General features: G+C 42.7%; 1 protein-coding gene across 6 annotated transcripts in view; it reads right to left on the bottom strand.

Moving 5' to 3' along the window:
- The window catches only part of LOC136871886 (myosin-IIIb), a 320,961-nt gene that overhangs the window by 173,972 nt on the left and 124,192 nt on the right, over positions 1 to 22,797 (bottom strand). For all 6 annotated transcript variants that reach the window (XM_067145555.2, XM_067145558.2, XM_067145554.2 and 3 more), the window contains exon 2: positions 15,256 to 15,398. In XM_067145555.2, coding sequence (XP_067001656.2) covers positions 15,256 to 15,388 — 133 coding nt within the window. In that variant the 5' untranslated portion in view covers positions 15,389 to 15,398. The remainder of the gene's footprint in view (positions 1 to 15,255; positions 15,399 to 22,797) is intronic.

Here is a 22,797-nt window from a genome sequence, read left to right on the forward strand (position 1 = left end):
CAGGAAACAGAAAAGCTACACTTAAACAGTTACTTTTAAATTCAACAAAATAGCTGTGTCAAAACATAACTATTTTGGTAAAAGTAATCCATACCTCTTTGCCATTAACTTTCATCATATAATGGCTAGGGCCTTGTTGCTACTTGTGTGTGTAGGAATAAATCACTTTGTATTATGGCAAGGCCCATGGTAGTAAGATTGGGAAACATACCTCATGATAGGAAATAAGGTACTAATAATAATAATAATGTTATTTGTTTTACGTCCCACTAACTACTCTTTTACGGTTTTCGGAGACGCCGAGGTGCCGGAATTTAGTCCCACAGGAGTTCTTTTACGTGCCAGTAAATCTACAGACACGAGGCTGACGTATTTGAATACCTTCAAATACACCGGACTGAGCCAAGATCGAACCTGCCTAGTTGGGGTCAGAAGGCCAGCGCCTTAACCATCTGAGCCACTCAGCCTGGCGAAATAAGGTACTAATTCTACATTTGCCTGTACTGAACCTTAAAAAGCCTGGAAAGTGAGTTCCCATTTAGCATAGACTGTGTTAGTATCTTGGCTTTGCAAACTAGGTCATTTTCCCCATTTCTTCCCAGACACCCCAGAGTCTCTTAAAATCTATAACGATGGAAAATATTTTGAATAATAATAATAACAACATACAGTACACATACAGTGGCACAGACAGGTTTTTATCTTGGGAAGGGCCATAATGGTAACTGCTAGAAATCATATGCCTTAAATGAGGTGCAGTTTCTCCTAACAGAAGATGGAATAGAGGTACCGGTACTAGTATTTTTTATAATTTCTGAAGTTTTATGTTATTCCAGCAATTTATTATTGTTATTCTTGTACATGATCTTATTAATATCAGATAGGTACAAAGCACTTTATTCCATATTTAAAATCAACAATTAATTTTAAAACGGAAATGTAAATTTTATTCATAAGCAGAAGTTTAGCTGGTGAGGACCTCAAAGCTGTGATTTGCGCTCATTTTAACTCTCCAACACGAACTCGACAATATCAGCAGTTATATTAGGACGAACGTCATTTCTATTCGCTCTGGTTATCTACCGCTTAATGCTCTAAGATCTACCGGTACGTCGTGTTTATTTGCCGCCAAACGATATTGCCAACTTCTTGAAATTATGTTATGATACTTAAGTGCCACCACACAACAGAACTGTAGGCCTATAGTTTACGTCAACGATCGTTTACTATTAGAATGTTACCCAACAGCGGCATTTGTGTGAAAGACAGGAAAATGATCCCTAAATGGGCAAGCTCCTGTACGAGTAGTGCTTGTTTGAAAACTATAAGGAGTTTCTTAAATTAAAATTCTAACATTTGTCGCCTGAGAAAACGAACCATTAATTAAGGGGGGAGGGAGAGGAAAGGAGGAGCTTGTTTTAGGCCGCTATTAGCGAGTCGCGGACCATTGAATCAAATGGGACCTATTAGCCGTGGGCGACTAGTGGCACAACTGAACAACTGAGCCGGCAACTGCTCTGGCGACTTTTAGTTGCTCAAAGGCGTGATGGGGCATTGCAGTAAATTAGGCCTATTAACAGTCCTCTTGTGGCTGCACCATTGCGACAGACAGGATTTCGTCGCACTCCTGTCAAACAAACGGTAGGCTGACGGGTTCATGGTGGGAAGGTATAGAGAGTGACGAGCATAAACACTGGAGAAATTTCACGGTAAATACAACGCATTAAGAAAAATAAATATCACTAGGAACAAATGTTAAGTTAGTATAAACATGCCGCCAATTTCACATAAGTTAATAATTCCAGTGTACCGTAGGCCTATCTTAACATCCCAGAACCTGAAGTTTTCTTTTCTTGGTTGTTGGTTGTTTTTTAAATTTTCGTCGCTTACGCAGTCAGAAAAGTTGTCCAATGTTAATCTCTCAAACTTACTGATCACTTCGGATATCAATCCCGTCCACAATTTCTGTCCACAGGTGTTCTCGTCCGTGTCGTTCTCTAAACTTTGTAACAATAGCCTAACATGAATGTTCCACAGATAACCTAATTTCCAAAAAGTACTCGCTAATTGTTCTGAGTTCATAATGTCCTTAAATACAGATAAGTACTTAGAACCAAATCACTTGGCACAGAGTCCTCTTCACTGTGAAAATCCACAGCCTGTTTCCAGTCATTCGACCAGGTCAGGAATGGGATGAATGAAGCCCCCATCTAGCGGCGAGGAAAGGAATTGTGCCGGCTGCCGAAACCTGCCGCACTCCTCTGGGGCAATGATTAATGAATGACAGATGAAATGAAATGACATTGGAGAGTGTTTCTGGAATGAATTATGACAGGTAAAACGGGGTACTCGGAGAAAATCCTGTCCCGCTTCCGCTTTGTCCAGCGCAAATCTCACGTGGAGTGACCAGGATTTGAACCACGGAACCCAGCGGTGAGAGGCCGGCGCGTTGCCGCCAGAGCCACGGAGGCTCTTCCTCCTCGCTGCAAATGATCAAAATATAAATTACCAATCTCAATTCCCTTTCCTCCCCTAAACATACGAGTACAAAGTTCACAGCTCAGTTGCGTCGTCGGTAGTCTAAAGTTTCACGAAATCGTTCATTTTGTGACAACTGACCACGATACTTACAACTTTACGTACAGTCCGAACAACAGAGACGTGACTTTCTACTTGGAAAACGTCACTCCTATCGGCTAGGACTTCAATTACAGCGGCTTTGGTCGGGTGACAATTCAGTTTCTCTTGAAATACCAAAGGTGCAAGGTGAGAGATGCTCAGAGGCAATAGGATCTACAAAGGCAGATCCTCCCTCTAGTCTAAAACCGTTATACTTTTTTCCAACACAGTATAAAGAAAATAACTAATGTCCTGACTAACGTACCGCCAGCAGTTTATGGCCACGTTTGTGGATGAAGAAATCAAATGTGTTTTAATAACAATATTCTTTCTTAAGATCGTCCCTTATTGGAGGTAAATAAATTTCGTGTGGCTATTTCTAGCCGGGTACAGCCCTTGTAAGGCAGACCCTCCAATGAGGGTGGGCGACATCTACCATGTGTAGGTAACTACGTGTTATTGTGGTGGAGGATAGTGTCATGTGCGGTGTGTGAGTTGCAGGGATGTTGGGGACAGTACAAACCCCCAGCCCCCGGGCCATTGCAATTAAGGTTAAAATCCCCGACCCGGCCGGGAATCGAACCCGGGACCCTCTGAACCGAAGGCCAGCACGCTGACCATTCAGACAACGAGTCTGACTTATTGGAGGTGAGTAGCCGCATTTAAACACCTTCGAATGCCACCGCGACCTCAGCCGAGATAAAACCAGGTAACTTGGGAATAGGAGAAGAACAACTACAACTACAGGCTATTGTTACAACCGTAAGTTCGCCAAAATTACAAAAAAGAGATTAGACATAGGCTACCGTTTAAATTAAACGGTTAAACTACCAACAATGACTAGAAGAGCCCAAGAGTTAAGTAGTTTACCTTCCCAATGTTCTAAAAATGTTACGAACTTTGGGCTGGGAAGACTTGGGAGTAAGAAGACGAACTGCTCGAATAAGCGGTATATTCCGATCTGTCAGCGCAGAGAATGTGTGGAATGAAATTACTAGACGAATAAGATTGAGTGGAGTTTTTAAAAGTAAGAAAAGTAAGAAGATTAAGTTGGAATTCAAGAGGAAAAATTGGGTCAGATAACCGTTTATACGAAGAGGAGTTAGGGACTGGAATAATTTACCAAGGGAGATGTTCGATAAATTTCCAACTTCCTTGATTGACATAATTTAAGAAAAGACTAGGTAAACAACTGATATGTAATATGCCAGCTGGGCGATAGCCCTAAATCCAGACCAGTAGTGATTGATTCCTTCAACAGTGACTTGTTCGGCTTTTATAAAAACACTATTTTAACCTTTTCTTACTGATGTTTCTGTTGAACTTCGGTCAGAGTCGAAGAATGGATGTTTGTTTTTAGTATTCTGCTATTGTTAATTTATTCATTCGATGCCTTTGGTTTTAGTGTATGAGCTTAATTTCAAGACCATCCAAAACCCCTTCTTGTTGCAATTTCTGAGTCATTGATCTCTTCTTCTTTGTTCGTGAAAATGCATTAAACGCTATACAGTAATAGTAAACGACTAATAACTTCTCGTATCTGCCTGCTGTCATTTCTTGATGGATACAGTAATTTTGCATCCATCTCTTGGCACAGGCCAGAGCAAAGTGTAGCTTCCACTGAAGTCCCAGTCTCACCCATGGCTGTGACAATATGGAAGCTGCTGTGGTGTGGGTCGTGCTGAGTGATGGCATTCAGAGCACAACCAGTGCGTCTGAGTGTTATGAAAGGTGTTGCTCATAGGGTCAGTCGTGCTACAATAGCACTGCCTGGCCCAGTGAGGAAAGCAATGGCGAACTACCTCACTCCTCGTCTTGCCTAGTACGCCTCATTTAGGTACTGCCATTGGTTTTTGAGGTTTTCCTATAACTGCATAGCCTTTGGTGGTGCTATTTGAGGATCCAACCAGCCTCTGGGCTGATGACCTAACAGACAGACAGACAGACAGACAGACAGACAGACAGACAGACAGACAGACAGACAGACAACTTATCGTATTTCTTATAGCGGGGCTGAGTAGCTCCGATGGTAGAACACTGGGCTTCTGAGCTCAATTTGACAGGTTCGATTCCGCCTCAGTCCTGTGATATTTAAAGGTGCTGAAATTCATCACCTCGTGTGGGGGAAAATTCCGGCACCTCAGCGTCTTCGAGTTTATCATTGAAAAGAGAGTAATTATTCCTCTGTTCAGGGATATTCTCACGCTAATCTCGTATCAACCTAGGATCAATCTTGGAACAGTGAGCTACAATTTATAACTGGCGTTGGTACGAAATATAAGACAAAGAGAAGATTATAAGATGTGCTAAGCAAGGTTCCATACATTCCTTATGTGCGTACTCAGGACCCGAGCTAAATCCATTATGTTAAGATATCATCTCAAAATGTTGTGACAACTTGAAATTCTACTCTTGAGAGAAAATAATTGCTTCTAGTTAGACATGTAGGTCATGACATGAGTGCGTATTGTACTAGATTCTGGAACACCACCCACTCGGCAACCCCACGTATGGCACTCCGGGTTATAATATCCAAAGCATATTCTGGAATGAGAAACTACTAAATAGAGTGATTCCTATCTGAATATTATTCCTCTTATTCCCGTACCTAAGTGATCAAATGGTCACGATGAGATCAATAAGATCTGTTCATGAAAATGTCGAGAAGAGGTTTTTTTTTACAAGTTGCTTTACGTCGCACCGTCACAGATAGGTCTTATGGCAACTATGGGACAGTAAAGGGCTAAGAGTGGCAAAGAAGCGGCCGGGGCCTTAATTAAGGTACAGCCCGAGCATCTGCTTAGTGTGAAAATAGGAAACCACGGAAAAACCATCTTCAGGGCCGCCGACAGTGGAGTTCGAACCCACTATCTCCCGAATACTAGATACTGGCCGTACTTAAGCGACTGCAGCTACCGAGCTCGGTGAAAAGAGATTTAAGTTAAACTCTCTACTATCAGCCGTTCTAAAAGTGGTTTTCCGGGCTCTCCCACCTCATCTCAGGCGAATGCTGGTATGATAAATTTATCTAAACTGGAAACCTCGGCTGTTCAATAAAATAAAAAAAAGTAAATACACCTGTATTTCTGATTGTTGTTTCAAGGTGAAAAATGCGTGGAAGCTCGACGTTTGACGTGATTGTTAACATCGTGGCCATGGTCACGGGAAACCGAACTCAGGAACGTGACTTTTCACTTAGAAAATCTCTCATGCATTGGCTGGGAATCGAACTGCGGTTGCTTTTGTGAGAAGCCAGAGACAATGCCACTTGGCAAAACCACGAGAATATCAGCCCTAAGTCATATCTATAAAGGCGATGAAGAATCCTGGAGGAGTGGAAGAAGGTAATTTTTACATTGTCTTTAAACTCAGCACGAAGCAGGATAGAGTGGTTAGCCCTATACTTAGCCAGCTTTGCTTCCAGAAATTAATCAGGTTGTACTCATTTCTGTTGTAGGCTGATCGAACCCTACGGCTTTGTGCGCCTCTAAAAGAAGTAGACTGGTTTCGTTTCTAAATTTATCGACTTCCTTGAACGAAATCATCGTGAAAGATTTTAGCGTCTTTGCCAGGGAGCCTTGTTCCGTGGCTGGAATAATAATAATAATAATAATAATAATAATAATAATAATAATAATAATAATAATAATAATAATAATAATAATAATAAACGTCTTTCAACGAGAATTTTCTACCTTAAAACAGTTCCGGAACATTGCAAAATAAGAATTTGTTTAACTTGTCAGTAAAACTGGTTACAAGCTTCTTGCATTTGGAAACGATTAAATGCCAACGTACTATGCTACGATTCGATCCCACATCAATGCATACGGGGGGGGCTTTAAACTAAATGAGCAACGCTGTCAGTTCGCCTTGCTTTTGTCAGTGTGTGTTCCTCGAGCTGATCTTCAAAAGCTGCAGAGCTCTTCTTTCGGTAACACACACAACGTAATCTAACAAGGTCATCACGAGGAAGAACATGGAAATAAAAAAGTCAGGTGCAATAGCATTTAGTAGGCTAATGTGCGGTGCGCGCAATCCACCAAGGCACGAGTTTCTACTTGTTACGCCGCCGGACCTACCACTAATTACAATTGCTGGATAATGCTTGCCCCCAGGAATGAAAGTGGACACACAGTCTCACTATAATCAAGTTCGATACGGATGCGGAAAGGACGCCTGCAATTGAAAATTGTGGGTCGTCTTCCATGAGTAGGTTATAGGCTTATACTTACGACCAGTTGCAGGAAATGGTTCCCGTAGTCTAAATTTTCTTTGCAGTACGGTACCAGTAACACACTAAGAGCTCCGTACGAAGAGCCACTGTGGTCACGCCCCCTACTGTTACCATCATTTCAATTGTGACCGTTCAGATGCGGTGGTGATGGTGGTGGGGGCGGCGGTCGCGTCTTTATCCTTAGTAGCGCGACCAGAATTACTGATGTGGCAGGCAAGGTGATTTTCCAAGCCTCCAACGTAGCGGCACCACCATGTGTTCATCTGTTTACATATACTCAAATGGAACTCTTCGGACGAGATGTGGCTTTTAATGCGGCCAGCCCGGTATTGTACGTTGTTAAGCAGTAGCGGCAATTGGGAGTTAGAAGTGGGGGAGGGGAGGGGGGGGGGCACCAAAATGTATAGACAGCACAAAGTACCCGGGTTTAAGGGCTAAAGGAGAAGCGAGGGGAAAAATTGGAAATATATAGGTACAAAATGGTAGGTTTTTTAAATGCTGTCTGAGCGAATTTCGACAGAGACTTAAAGGTTGAGTCTACCAACTACAGTGCCGTAATAATACTGTCTACCAACTATAGTGCCGTAATAATAGTACTATACAGTCCGGCTCCATGGCTAAATGGTTAGCGTGCTGGCCTTTGGTCACAGGAGCCCCGGGTTCGATTCCCGGCAGGGTCGGGAATTTTAACCTTAAATGGTTAATTTCGCTGACACGGGGGTTGGGTGTATGCGTCGTCTTCATCATCATTTCATCCGCATCACGACGCGCAGGTCGCCTACGGGAGTCAAATCAAAAGACCTGCATCTGGTGAGCCGAACTTGTCCTCGGACACTCCCGACACTTAGTACGTTTACATGGGGATTGAGATCGATTTAAGTACACTTACCGTATTGAATACGATCCCCGTTTACATGTAGTATTTGAGTATCGTATTGAATCCGCCAGGCAACATCGACGTATACAGACGATGAGATGCAGAATTGTAGTAAAATCGATACCACCTCTTAGAATTTAAAAACGCCAAATGAAGTAGAAGCCCAGGAGATAACTTTCAGTTTTGAAAGTATGTGTGATATTCTAAATGTAATTGGTGCAATAGATAGAACGCACATTCCAATTTTACCCCCAACAGAAGGTTATCGTGATTTTCCTAATCGCCAGGGCTGACCGTCTTATAATATGATTGCAGTTGCTGATCATTTATACAGGTAAATATATTTTCTGGCTTATATTTCGACAGAACTTTAATGATGATGATTTTGTCAGAACAAACATGGACTGTGTGCGCAGTCGTTTTCAATACGATCTCAGTACGATCCGCGTTTACATGGAACTCAATTCGAACTGAGTACGATACGATCCCAGATTTTACCGTATCGACCTTGAGACTCAATCCAAATTGAGTCCCCGTTTACATGGCTTTTTGAATACGGGAAGTGTACTCAGATAGATCTGAATCCTGCATGTAAACGTACTAACTAAAAGCCATACGCCATTTCATTTCACTACTATACAATAGAACTTTCACCAAAGGGACAATAATTACACATGCATTACAATTAAATAGAAGTTCGCCGTGATTATACAATTACAATGTCATTTAGTATTTGACTACACATTAACAGACACTACAGTAGATAGAACTACACAGACACATTTACTGAGCGAGCCTGCCAGAATGGCAAATGAGCGTGGCAAGAGGGTGAATCGGTTAGCCGCAACGAACGATATTTTCTCTGAGTCAGTGGCGAATATAGTATATATTTTGGGGGGGGGGGGGCAAGATTGATGTAAGGTTAGGTTAAGTAATTTTAAGAGGTCAGACGATTTCAAACACTTTAGAAAGGAAAAAGGAAAGATTGGTTTGTTCTGATACATACATACATACATACATACATACATACATACATACATACATACATACATACAGAACCCGACAGGGGCATGATCCGAGGACCTTTGGTTGATATTGAACTTCGTAATTACGCACGCAATGCTATTTAAGGGAAACAATGCTGAAACTGATTAATATTCATATCACTGATAGAGATAATACCGAAACTAATTAATATTCATACCATTGAGATAGACAAATTGTGTCTTTTAAAAATTATTCTACGAGATTTCTTTGTCTGCGACCTATTGCGCAGTATTATCCTTTGTGTAGCGGGGGCCCGCAGAGGAAGCCAAGCCAACTTAGACCCGGGAGGTGTTATGAATGGGGATTCCCCGTGACATCACTCGAGAGAAGACATCCCTCCTTAAGACTCAGAGAATGAGGGGAAACCAACTTTTTCGAAACGAAATATAGGAGCCATCTTGGACTCGGACTAGCCAACGTAATTACCTACGATCCAGAAAATTAATGAAACTCAAATTATGGAGTCGTCTCCCGATTTAAAAGGGATAAATGTCACTGGGACATTTATTTAGAGTGTTTAATGTCCCTTTTCTTGATAATTTTCAGAAGAAGAAAGAATACTGTGTGGTTTCTGCGTTGAAAAGTACGTTTATTCTCATGACAAGTCCTCGAAGAAGGGAGTTCACCACGCAAGGTGGGGGGAACCGGACAGATTTTAATTAATTTAAGGAGATTCACCGAAGGATAATTGAGTGGTTATGTCTCAATCGCATCAACTAAATATTGGTCACCGATTAGCCGTACTATTATACCTCGAGTATGCTGTGAATAGGCAATACGCAAATTAGTGGAAGGGGTATCGCTCCCTTGTAAAAACTACTGCAGTAAGGGACGAGCGTCATTCGGGGCTAGCGGCTCATCGACGGCGAAGCTATGCTCGGTTAAGCCCTCGTTAGTTCTTTGTTCAAGTGAAGTTAACTCCCATTTTAAGTGAAATAATAGAATTCGCATAAACAGTGTATAGTTTGGTCTCTGTGACGCCAGTGTTAACATTTTTATAAAACCGTGATGTGTAAAGTAATATTATTATCATTACTATAGTATAATAATCTTACGTAGCAGCAGACTGAATAGTGGCCGAGAGATAGACGAGATTCGGTACTGAACCGCGGACTACGTAGTCGCTTACGAGATCGTGACCGGACGTTCACAGTGAACGCTGTTAGACAGAGTGTGGAATTAAACAGTGGCGTTGTGTGTGTACAGGATTAACTGCCAGCGGCTCCACCAGCACGGAACCATGGACTCTCAACTTCAAGATGGAATGGAAATGGAAGTAATCACCGCGGTGCCCATGGACCAGGAGTAAGCTCAGGATGGACCTCCTGAGCTGACGAAGGTGTCATCATGTGATAGAGATGAGTACAAAGTTTCAATATCTGGCATGCATAGAGGGGATGGGAAATGTTTATTGTAAACTGACGCTATAAGAGATTAAAGATGTAGTCCTGTTGACATAGAGCGCCGAAATGGGCGCGTAGTTGTTAATTCTTAGTTTAGGAAAACGACGACAGGTCTGAGTAATTGATTGTAAATAATTTAGGGAATATAATACTTTAGCTTTGCATGGGGTAGATATTTATTCAATTATTTCTTTCTTGAGAGATTCTGTTTGTTTATTGGCGTCAGAAGACCAGGAGTAATCAGTTTAGGGGAGTGCAGTGAGAGTAGTTATTAATTAGAGTAATCATTAAATTGATAAGTGCATGGCAATTAAAACGATAAGTACTACAGTGCGTAGGGCACGAAACTACGAGGCTCAGCGGCCGAACTGACAGCCAAACACCCCACCCTTTGAAATACTTAGATAGGAAGTGATATGATTTAAATTGATTATGTGATTAAATTTACCAGGAAGTGATCATAATGCGTGTGTCAAATATCAATCCGTGTGAATATTAATTAATTAATTAATGTACTGCCGTGTGACGATAAAGTAACCATGTGCTGACCATCGATTAATTAGCAGTCAGTAATCAGATGTTAATTGCCGCGCGAGCACTTAATTGTGTTGTAATTGCTGAATAGATTCCGCACGATGACCATGTATAATTAATGTAGCGGGTAAGCAATGTAGGACGGCAGGAATAATAATAATAATAATAATAATAATAATAATAATAATAATAATAATAATAATAATAGTAATAGTGATCGGGCAAAGATTAGCATTGTAATACCGGAGTCGCGTTGTGAAAATGACGTGATACTGTTGGGTAAATATGCGTTGAATTCAAGGTGATTTGCGCGGGTCTTTGAGACCGCAGTTTATTGTAGACGTACTTCCGAGTGAAGTGTTACTGTTTCCTTTTGAAAAGGGAATGTCACGCGTGTTATGTGGGCTGTTGACCCTTGGGGTGGCGGACGCGGCCGTCTGACCTTGCCCCAGTTGTGTTTCCTTTTTTTTGTTTGGGTGTCCCGTAAGCTGAGGAAGGAGGGACACTGCTGTTAAAGAGAAGTTGGCTTCTTTGAACGGCAAAATATGTGATTTTCCTAACACGCCAGAGCAATGTAGTTATTAACAAGCGACCCGGCCGATAATGATAATGTTTGCCAATGAATCATTGTTAATTGTTCGAGTATAATATAGATAGGGATTACAGGACCCTGCCTTCATCGCAAGAGGTTGTCAGTTCGATGCTCAACGTAGGCATAGGAGGCCTACAGCGTCAGAAGAAAGATCAAAGTGCCTTTACGTATTTTGTTGCATATCATGTATGATTTATGTGTTCTTTATGTCATGTGTGGTTGTAAATAAGGTCAATGGTGGTTCTGTCCATCAGCTTGGCGATGCCTATAATAGCGAGGGTCGGTTCGAACCCAGGTGTTGTATCATATGTGTGCATTTTCTTTTACGTCATTTCATTGGGGAATCTAGGTCTTCATTAGAATAGGGATTGCTCAGACGTGTTGTCGGGTGCATGTTAGTTTTATGTGTTAGTGATAATATAGCCTCAGTGTTATGATAAAAATTTCCATTCGCTACCTGTCACGATACATCGCTTCGCGATAAACGTACTCATTTCTATCAAGCATAACGGACAGATGTTCACATAACAAGTCACAACAAACATTTATAAATTTTAATGTAATTCATTAGTGTCATTTAATGCGCCATTTCCCATCATCATTAAGGTTGAATAAACCGGTTTGTGAGTTAAATATTTTAATTCGAATGTGTTCTCATTTTAGTTATGTATGCCCCGCTTCTCCTCCCCTGTACGCCTTTAAGTTTACTTTAGTTCAGCGCCTATTTATTTCATTCTTCTTGACCCATGTGCGACCCTGTAGATTCCATGCCGGTGCCATTTAGGGAGGGGGCGGGTGCAATACATACATACATACATACATACATACATACATACATACATACATACATACATACATACATACATACATACATACATACATACATACATTACATTACATACATACAGTACACCAATGGTTACAAAACGAAGTCCAGGTTTCTTGGTACACTTGCAAAGTTATCAAGAACTTCTTCATCACTAACTATAATGTCTCTGTGGATAGAGAGTAAAGCAAGCCCGTTAAGCCTGCTTTCAGATGTGCTGTTCCTTAAGTAAGTCTTCAGTCACCTTAGGCTAGAGAAAGTTCTTTCTACGGTTGCGATAGAAACAGGAAGAACGGCGAGTAATTTGAGAAGGGTATACTGTAAATGTTGGGGAAGAAAGTCTTATCACATTTTTCTAGAGAACTTACAGCCATTTTGGGAAGATTTGAAGGATTTTCCTGACTCCACTTTTCTTTCCACAACATAAACTCACTTTGCACAATCTCTTTATGTGACAGATCTCCTTCGTAGAAACTAAAAGCAGCCTCCAGTGAACCGAAATCTGTTACGATACACAATTGTGGAAGGATGTTTTGTAATGATGCAACTATTTCCTTGTGATATTCAAAGCGTTCTTTTAGTGAGTTACAAAAATCGTCCAGGTATGGCACATAAACTGCTAACTGTTGGCTCGGTATCTCAACAACGATCGAAAATTCCCATCATTTTGGTCCGGTTCTTCAAGGCTTATACATTTTTTCGGGGGGGGGGGGCAGGCCCCCTGCCCCCCCCTTATATACGCCCCTGCTCTGAGTATTCCCGCTAAGGAAGGAATTAGCTGAAAAACAATATGGATTGCACAAATTACTTTTTTATAATTTATAGTTTCAAGCAATTTTTAAATAACTCTTAGGTTTTTCAGTCTATCGAAACTTAAAAATAGTCGGGTGGCTGAAATGGAATTAATTTGTTTTTCTCCACAAAGTGGAGCCCCCTCCGCCTTACCGGCCCCCCTAGTAGTCGCTACTGTTGTTAAGAGTAGTACAATTGAACACAGAAGCAGAAAATTTTAATTCCGATGTGGAGGCCTGCTTTGTGGTACATGAATACCGACGAATATTCAAATGTGGGTTTGAAGAAGAAAACCCGAGATGAGCTGGTGATCGTTCTTTTTAAAATAAAACGGATATCACATTTGAAGAGAAATACTCATGCTCACGTAAAAACAAAGTGAAGAATGTGTCTGGCTTCTGTAGAAGATACGAGTACAATGTTCGAAATACAGTATATCCTTTTACTATTACATGTAACTAATTATTCTAATACTTTCACTGATCAAATCACCAAACTGCAGCAAGCCTCGAAAATTCTAGAAGCTGGTCTCCAACGGTTCCAAGATTTTAATTTTTAGAATATCATTTCGACTCAAATTACACATGGAGTCAAATCATGGTTGTTTTTAAATAATTGCATTGGAGATCACAGTTATTAACCAAATTCTCAATATCGGAAGTTACTGTGTTCCAGAAATCAACGGATTTTAGAAAAAATGGCTCCTATATTTTAACCCTCAGTTTATATTTATGACTCAAATTTAAAGCCATATTAGAGTTGATTCAATTAACCACAGCATCATGAAAACAATTTTAGCCAAATTTTCAAATTGTAGTTGCTATGTTTTGGACGTCAATGTATTTTAGAATTAAGGGTTACTTCATTCCAACATTGTAATTCATATTGTCATACTTTTAATGTGTACATAATTCCTATGTTTTTTACATATTATTACTAAACATAGATTTATACTCAAGCAAAATATTTGTAAAAACAATCCAAATATGACAGGTCTTAACCTTGAGACAATTATGTAGGCTGAAGATGCTTGTAAATAAAGCGAAACATGTCCCTGTAAATTCGTGTTGTAGTATTATGAACTAGCAACACAAAACCAATTTGTATTGAATAGGTGGATTAAAATAATCACTATATTGTAAGCATTTACAGTATGTCCTTTCTTGAACTGTCGTATAAAAGTAGGTGAGCCTAAAATCTTCCTTTTTTCTGTTTTCCGGGATTACGTAACCGTGTGTACAAATCACAAATGCTGTCTTTTCTTCCTCCAGTTGAAGACTGATATGATGGAGGCAGTGCTCCTGGTAGCGTGAGCAAAATGGTCACCGCGGCTTCGAGTGAAGGAGCTCGTATGCTGTTCGTGCAACGCCCGTTCTAACTACTAACTGCCTTACAGACACCGGAGCGACAGAATTTTCTCTCTCAGACTTTCTTTCACGTACTAGAAGCCAACGACACAGTTGTCATATATACTAACTCCCTGAAATGTCATCGTCCTCAGGTAGGGAATCAGCTATCCTGGGAACAGACTACGCCTCCAATATTAACGATTTAAAAAATATTGTGTGTTTCTAAAACGAATATTAAATAGCTACAATTCTGGAAAAGTTCATAATTCTTTCGTACTGGTATGGAAAGAAACGCGTTCCCCTTGAACATAGACATGCGTATTAGAACCTTAATCTGAGAGCTGTTTCGAGGTCCATTCAGCCTAGTTGTGAGAACTATTGAAGAGCAACCTGACGGCGAGATAGCAGCCCCGGTCTAGAATGCCAAGAGAAGTTGCGTCGCACTGACCACGTGTCACTCGTAACCTGGAGGCTTTCCGGCTGGTACATTGACAGGATACATATTGAGACAGTTGGTTCAGTTAAGTGATTAGAATAGAGCCGGCCGCGCGGTGTAGGGGTAGCGTGCCTGCCTCTTACCCGGAGGCCCCGGGTTCCATTCCAGGTCAGATCAAGGATTTTTACCTGTATCTGAGGGCTAGTTCGAGGTCCATTCAGCCTACGTGATTACAGTTGAGGAGCTATCTGACGGTGAGATGGCGGTCCCGGTCTAGAGAGTCAAGAATAATGGCCGAGAGAATTCGCCGTGCTGACCACACGACACCTCATAATCTGTCTAATCTGCAGGCCTTCGGGCTGACCAGCGGTCGCTTGGTAGGCCATGCCCCTCCCCCTCCCCGGGGCTGTTGCGCCGTGGGGTTTGGTTTGGTTAGAATAGATGTAGGATGCAATAATTACGTAGGGATGAAGTTAGGACAGGATAGCTTAGTGTCAAACCAGTGACCAAACAACAGCAGAGGAGGAAGCACTCTGTACTTACCAATAGTGTTATCCCGAGCACTGTACACTTCCCCGTAAGTTCCTTCACCGATGAGATCTTCGAGAATGAACCTATCGCCAGGTTCGGGCAGCTGCTCGAAGTTCACATGCTGACTGAGGCCGTGGTAGGCCATAGCTGGGCTCCTGGAACACAGCAGAACACATAGACCTATTAACTATAGATATCGAAGACACATAATGAGAATATCAACTATTATCAATTCACCTTAAGGAGTACATCGAGAAGAACAGGAACACTTCAAACCCTTAAACGATTGCTCGCGATGTTAAACAGAAAGTAATCGTTCCTGTCTGAAGATCAAACTTCTCTATGATGTTAGAAGCAGTTCTTCCATTTCGAAACACGAATTTATGCCTTTAAAATTCTCATTTGAATTTCTTGCACTTTTTTGCATAATTCATTTTCACGTTTTAGGATGCATCTGTTTTCATCATGCGTGGGGATGCGGTATATCTCCCACTGAGCATCACTGGTATAGTGTCTTATGGCGACGATGGGATAGGAAAGGCCTAGGAGTGGGAAGGAAGTGGTTGTGACCTCAATTAAGGTACAGCCCCAGCATTTTCCTGTGTAAAAATGGGAAACTACGGAAAAACATTTTCAGGACTGCCGACAGTGGGGTTCGAACCCACTATCTCACCTATGCAAGCTCACAGCAGTGCGCCCCTACCCGCACGGTCAACTTGCCCGGTAGCACTGGGTTCACAGATATAATACGTACATAAGAATGTTTAGTGAAACAAGAAGTTAGGAGCGTTTACGGTGAAGTTCAATAAAAGAGATATACTCGTACAGTAGATGTGAAAGAAGCATACGGACTTTATTAATTGTATTTATTTCATCACTAGAGAAAGAAACTAAGAAAGGATTGTATGTTAGTCCTGAACATTGGACATTTATGTTTCCTTATACATCAATTATATGAGTAAAAAAATTGGAATCAGAGATAAGGCTTTTTGCAGATGATGTTATACTGTATACTGTAGAGTAATAAATAAGTTACAAGATTGTGGGCAACTGTAAAAAGACATCGACAATGTTGTGAGATGGACAGTAGGCAGTGGTATGATGATAAACGGGGTTAAAAGTCAGGTTGTGAGTTTCACTAATAGGAAAATCCCTCTCAGTTTTAATTACCGCGTTGATGGGGTGAAAGTTCCTTATAGGGACCATTGAAAGTAATTAGGTGTTAATATATGGAGAGATCTTCATTGGGGGGTAATTACATGAACGGGATTGAAAATAAAGGTTACAAATCTCTGCACATGGTTATGGGATGTAGTAAGTATGTAAAGGAGAGGGCATATCTCTTGTAAGAGCCCAACAAGAGCCCAACAAGAGTATGATTCCAGTGTATGTGACCCTCACCACGACTACTTGATTCGAGAACAGGCAAAGGTCCAAAGAAAAGCAGCTCGATTTGTTCTGGGTGATTTCCGACAAAAGAGTAGCGTTACAAAAATGTTGCAAAGTTTGGGCTGGGAAGACTTGGGTGAAAGGAGACGAGCTGTCATTGGAGAGATGGCGTGGAATGACAGTAGACGAATAAGTCTGAGTGGTGTTTTCTTTGTTTTTGCTATTTGCTTTACGTCGCACTGATACAGATAGGTTTTACGGCGACGATGGGATAGGAAAGGCCTAGGAATGAGAAGGAGGCGGCCGTGGTCTTAATTAAGGTACAGCCCCAGCATTTGCCTGGTGTAAAAATGGGAAACCACGGAAAACCATCTTCAGGGCTGCCGACAGTGGAGTTCGAATCCACTATCTCTCGGATGCAAGCTCACAGCTGCGCGCCCCTAACTATACGGCCAACTCGCCCGGTAAAGTGGTGTTTTTAAAAGTAGAAAAGATCACAATATGAAGATAAAATTGGAACTCAAGAAGACAAATTTGGGCAAATATTCGTAGGAAGAGGAGTTAGGGATTGGATTAATTTACCAAGGGAGATGTTCAATACATTTCGAAAGTCTTTTCAATTATTTAAGAAAATACTAGGCAAACGACAGATAGGGAATCTGCCACCTGGGCGACTGCCCTAAATGGAGATCGGTGGTGATTGACTGTTTGACTGACTGAGCATCTACGTATATGAACGTGTTCACGTCTGATTTACTTCCAAAACTTTCACTAGCTCAATTTGTAATGACAGCGTGGTAGCTAGCACACAGCAGGAAAATATATTTTTATGTAGACCGTGTTCGTGACTGAATTATTAATAAAGACTTATTTTAACTCTAGATAAACTGCATATATACCTGACATTCCACTGCTTTTGAGTGGCATCCACGTAAGCGGAAGTATGTATATCTGCTTTCGAATGCGGTCTATGTAAGACAGACTGAGTATCAATTCATAATATATAGAAGAAGAAAATATGACAGCTAAGATTCCAAATCTGAAATACAACAATATTATACATCAGAAAGAGAAATGTGTAAAATAAATAATATTGTATGTATACAACTGGGTAGTACACTCGAAACACACACTGGATGACGTCACGGTGCTGTGCCCAAGGAAACGTGATTCTACAAGTTGAAGCCACCTGGTTCCCCTTCATGCTCCGTACACCAGTATACAGTAGTTCACACCGAGGTATAAATAATAGTCCAGGACACGGGACCTTGTAACTCAATAACGGGAAATCTGTGGCAGCACGCGGGACACCCTAACCAATCAGAATTAGAAATAAACTAGAACATTCCGCATGGGACAATAGTCTTTTTCAAGCACTAAAAGGTGGTTAGTTTATACACTGACTGACAGAGCAAATGCAACACCAAGAAGGAGTGGTCAGAACTTTATGCCAATTGCAGGGTAGACTGACGTCACTGAGGTATGCTCATGATGTGAAATGCGCCGCTGTGCTGCGCACGTAGCGAACGATAAATGGGACACGGCGTTGGCGAATGGCCCACTTCGTACCGTGATTTCTCAGCCGACAGTCATTGTAGAACGTGTTGTCGTGTGCCACAGGACACGTGTATAGCTAAGAATGCCAGGCCGCCGTCAACGGAGGCATTTCCAGCAGACAGACGACTTTACGAGGGGTATGGTGATCGGGCTGAGAAGGGCAGGTTGGTCGCTTCGTCAAATCGCAGCCGATACCCATAGAGATGTGTCCAAGTTGCAGCGCCTGTGGCGAAGATGGTTGGCGCAGGGACATGTGGCACGTGCGAGGGGTCCAGGCGCAGCCCGAGTGACGTCAGCACGCGAGGATCGGCGCATCCGCCGCCAAGCGGTGGCAGCCCCGCACGCCACGTCAACCGCCATTCTTCAGCATGTGCAAGACACCCTGGCTGTTCCAATATCGACCAGAACAATTTCCCGTGGATTGGTTGAAGGAGACCTGCACTCCCGGCGTCCGCTCAGAAGACTACCATTGACTCCACAGCATAGACGTGCACGCCTGGCATGGTGCCGGGCTAGAGCGACTTGGATGAGGGAATGGCGGAACGTCGTGTTCTCCGATGAGTCACGCTTCTGTTCCGTCAGTGATAGTCACCGCAGACGAGTGTGGCGTCGGCGTGGAGAAAGGTCAAATCCGGCAGTAACTGTGGAGCGCCCTACCGCTGGACAACGCGGCATCATGGTTTGGGGCGCTATTGCGTATGATTCCACGTCACCTCTAGTGCGTATTCAAGGCACGTTAAATGCCCACCGCTACGTGCAGCATGTGCTGCGGCCGGTGGCACTCCCGTACCTTCAGGGGCTGCCCAATGCTCTGTTTCAGCAGGATAATGCCCGCCCACACACTGCTCGCATCTCCCAACAGGCTCTACGAGGTGTACAGATGCTTCCGTGGCCAGCGTACTCTCCGGATCTCTCACCAATCGAACACGTGTGGGATCTCATTGGATGCCGTTTGCAAACTCTGCCCCAGCCTCGTACGGACGACCAACTGTGGCAAATGGTTGACAGAGAATGGAGAACCATCCCTCAGGACACCATCCGCACTCTTATTGACTCTGTACCTCGACGTGTTTCTGCGTGCATCGCCGCTCGCGGTGGTCCTACATCCTACTGAGTCGATGCCGTGCGCATTGTGTAACCTGCATATCGGTTTGAAATAAACATCAATTATTAGTCCGTGCCGTCTCTGTTTTTTCCCCAACTTTCATCCCTTTCGAACCACTCCTTCTTGGTGTTGCATTTGCTCTGTCAGTCAGTGTATAAGCCCAAGTAGCCATTCCGGAAACGTTCAGCCTATCTTTCCTACAACTTTCCTGAGTAGTCTTTCCCAGTCTTTTCAGTGTGGTTTATTTTAAGGGGAGTTATGACTGAAATGTGGAACTTCTGCAATTTACCACTTCTTATAACCAAATTGAAGGAACAAGCATATATTAATAAGAAAAATGAAATGACGTATGGCTTTTAGTGCCGGGAGTGTCCGAGGACATGTTCGGCTCGCCAGGAGTAGGTCATTCGATTTGACGCCCTAGGCGACCTGCGCGTCGTGATAAGGATGAAATGATGATGATGAAGACACATACACCCAGCCACCGTGCCAGTGACCAATGATGGTTAAAATTCCCTCCGTGCCGGGAATCGAACCTGAGACCCCTGTGACCAAAAGCCAGCACGCTAACCATTTAGCTATGGAGCGGGACTATTAATAAGATATAGCACCACACAAAATTTGAAACTAATTAGTTAGGCCTAATTTGTCGCAAAGTTATTAACAAATAGTGCTTTTTGTATGCTGCTTGCAAAGTACTCCTTGCGGCTCAGTTTTCATTATTTTTGGGTTATAATTTGGCAGACGTGTAAATAATAGGCTAATCATATACACAGTCCAAAAAAAATTAGGGGAACATATTTTTGAACGTATACCATGTTCCAAAAAACAATACCTCACACCCAGGTATATTACCAACTAAACCTTTATTCTTTACCGTTGAAGTATACAAAAGAACATCGAGGGATTCGCGTTCATTTGCAGAACACAAACGGAAATGTCCAAATAGCGGCGGAAACAAAATGATTACAGTCCTCCAGGGTGTTTTTTTTAAATCACAGTTGGAGAGCTTCAGTATGGTGTGTGTACTCCACGAGCATTTATCCCAGCTTGGCACCTACGTGGCATGCTCCGTATAAGTCGACGGAGGTCACAGAGTTTCAGGTCCCATTCTTCAATGAGAGCCTGTCTTGGAGAGTCTATGGTGGAACAGGACGCCCACAAACACTTCTGTCAAGCCTATTCCACACATGCTCGATGGGATTGAGGTCAGGACTCTCCACTGACTATTCCATCTCTTGAATGTCCAGTTCTTGCAAGACAGCTCTGGTGATGCGCGCTACATGGGCCCCGGCATTGTCGTGCATGAGTACGAATTCAGGGCCAACACCATATGCAGCAACCAACACATGCTGTAGCAGTATCTGCTCGATGTACCCCGTAGTCGTAAGATTACCACGGACGACGACAGGCCATCAATACTGATGCCACCCCACACCATCATAGAACCTTGTGCGAATCGGTCGCCTTCCTGGACAACATTTGGCATGTACTGCTCACCACGGCGTCTCCATATACGTTGACGTCCATCACGCTGTGTCAGGGGAAATCTGGACTCGTCTGTGAAAACAACACAGGTCTCCATTGGCGAAGTTGCCAGTTGGCGTGGGTACGGGCAAACAGAAGGCGAGCTGCGCGATGTTGCTGCGTTAAACGGTGCACTCCAATAGGACGTCTGGGTCGTAAGGACACTTCTCTTAACCTGTTCCTTACTGTTTGGTCAGACACCGTGACTCCAGTGACCCTCTTGAGGTCTTGCTGCAGTTTTCTGGCAGTTGCTGAACGACGCCGCAAGGCACAGATGATCAGATATCGGTCATCCAGTTGGGTTGTCATGCGTCCACGACCTTGTCCAGCCCTCCTTGTGAACTGGCCTGTCTCATTGTAGCGATTCCACAAACGTCGAATAACTGACTGAGAGACGTTGAGATCCACAGCAACACGACGAATAGTCCATCCTTCCTGGATAAAAGCGACGGCCTTTACGACTTGAACCGCGTTAAGATGTCTCATGGGAGGGGCTGGTTTATGTACAACGTGCTCAATGACCGCAGTAGTCTGTGTAGCTCACGACACACGGACGCACCGCTATTCACTTTGTTTTGAGGGGTCACCTGACAGTTTTATGCATGGCTACGTCTACAGATGGAGTATAACTTCGATTTGACATACCCTGAGTAGCTAAGGTCTCAAGGTATGCTGTACGACCAGTGGAACCCCATCTACCAAATTAACGTTCACATACCAGACGTTACAAAACATGTTTCCCTAATTTTTTTGAACTGTGTACTTAATAATAACTCTGAGTTTTGCAGTCAGGTGTAAACTATTGCAAATATACGTTTTTAAATGATTCATTATTCACTCAAGAGGCAAAACTCGAATCTGGTGCTATTCTAGGAACAAAAACACGAAGGTAATATTCAACTGATAATAAAATGTAGAACTACTTTCAAACTTTATCAGCAAATTTCAGGTGAATCCGATAAGAACTCTGTCGCAAAGAGCAGCATTTTATACATGGCAATGATGATTTGTTTTTGCTAGTGGCTTTACGTCGCACTGACACACTAGGTCTTATGCCGACGATGGGATGGGAAAGGCCTAGGAGTTGGAAGGAAACGACCGTAGCCTTAATTAAGGTACAGCCCCAACATTTGCCTGGTGTGAAAATGGGCAACCACGGAAAACCATCTTCAGGGCTGCCGACAGTGGGGTTTGAACTCACTATCTCCCGGATGCAAGCTCACAGCCGCGCGCCCCTAACCGCACGGCCAACTCGCCCGGTCACAAACATTCATATGTATGCACATGACATGGTTTTAGTGTCCAGATCAATATCAGCTCTGCAGCTAGCATTTTATCGGCTCGTAGAGTGGGCTAAAACAAATGATCTTCATGTAAACAGAAGTAAAACCATGACTATGACCTTTAGGAAAGGAGGCTGATATGCAGCAAGTGATGTGATATATTTGGATGGAGAACCACTAACCAGTGTGAATGAATTTAAATACCTCGGCATAACACTGGAAATACAAGGAACCAATTTCACAGCACATACCAAACAAAGATTAACAGCAGCAGTGATAGCTATTAATGACATCAAATATTTGTATAAAATATATCTTCAGACAGCGTTGAAGTTATTCAGAGTGAAAATAACACATGTAATAACCCACGGTATCTCCAGTATCTGTCAGCATCTGTCAGTAAGAAACTTAAAGGATGTGGAGAAGATAAAAGCAACATTTTTAAAGAGAGTCCTATGTTTCTCGAATTTTACGTCTTCGAGACTGGTGTAGTCCGCCTCTGTGGTGTAGTGATTATTGTGATTAGCTACCCTCCCCCCCGGAGGTCCGGGTTCGATTCCAGGCTCTGCCACAAAATTTGAAAATTGATATGAGGGCTGGAACGGGGTCCACTCAGCCTCGGGAGGTCAACTGAGTAGAGGTGGGTTCGATTTCGATCTCAGCCATCCTGGAGGTGGTTTCCCGTGGTTTCCC

The sequence above is a fragment of the Anabrus simplex genome, chromosome 4, assembly GCF_040414725.1.
Source record: "Anabrus simplex isolate iqAnaSimp1 chromosome 4, ASM4041472v1, whole genome shotgun sequence".
In the NCBI taxonomy this organism is placed as follows: domain Eukaryota; kingdom Metazoa; phylum Arthropoda; class Insecta; order Orthoptera; family Tettigoniidae; genus Anabrus; species Anabrus simplex.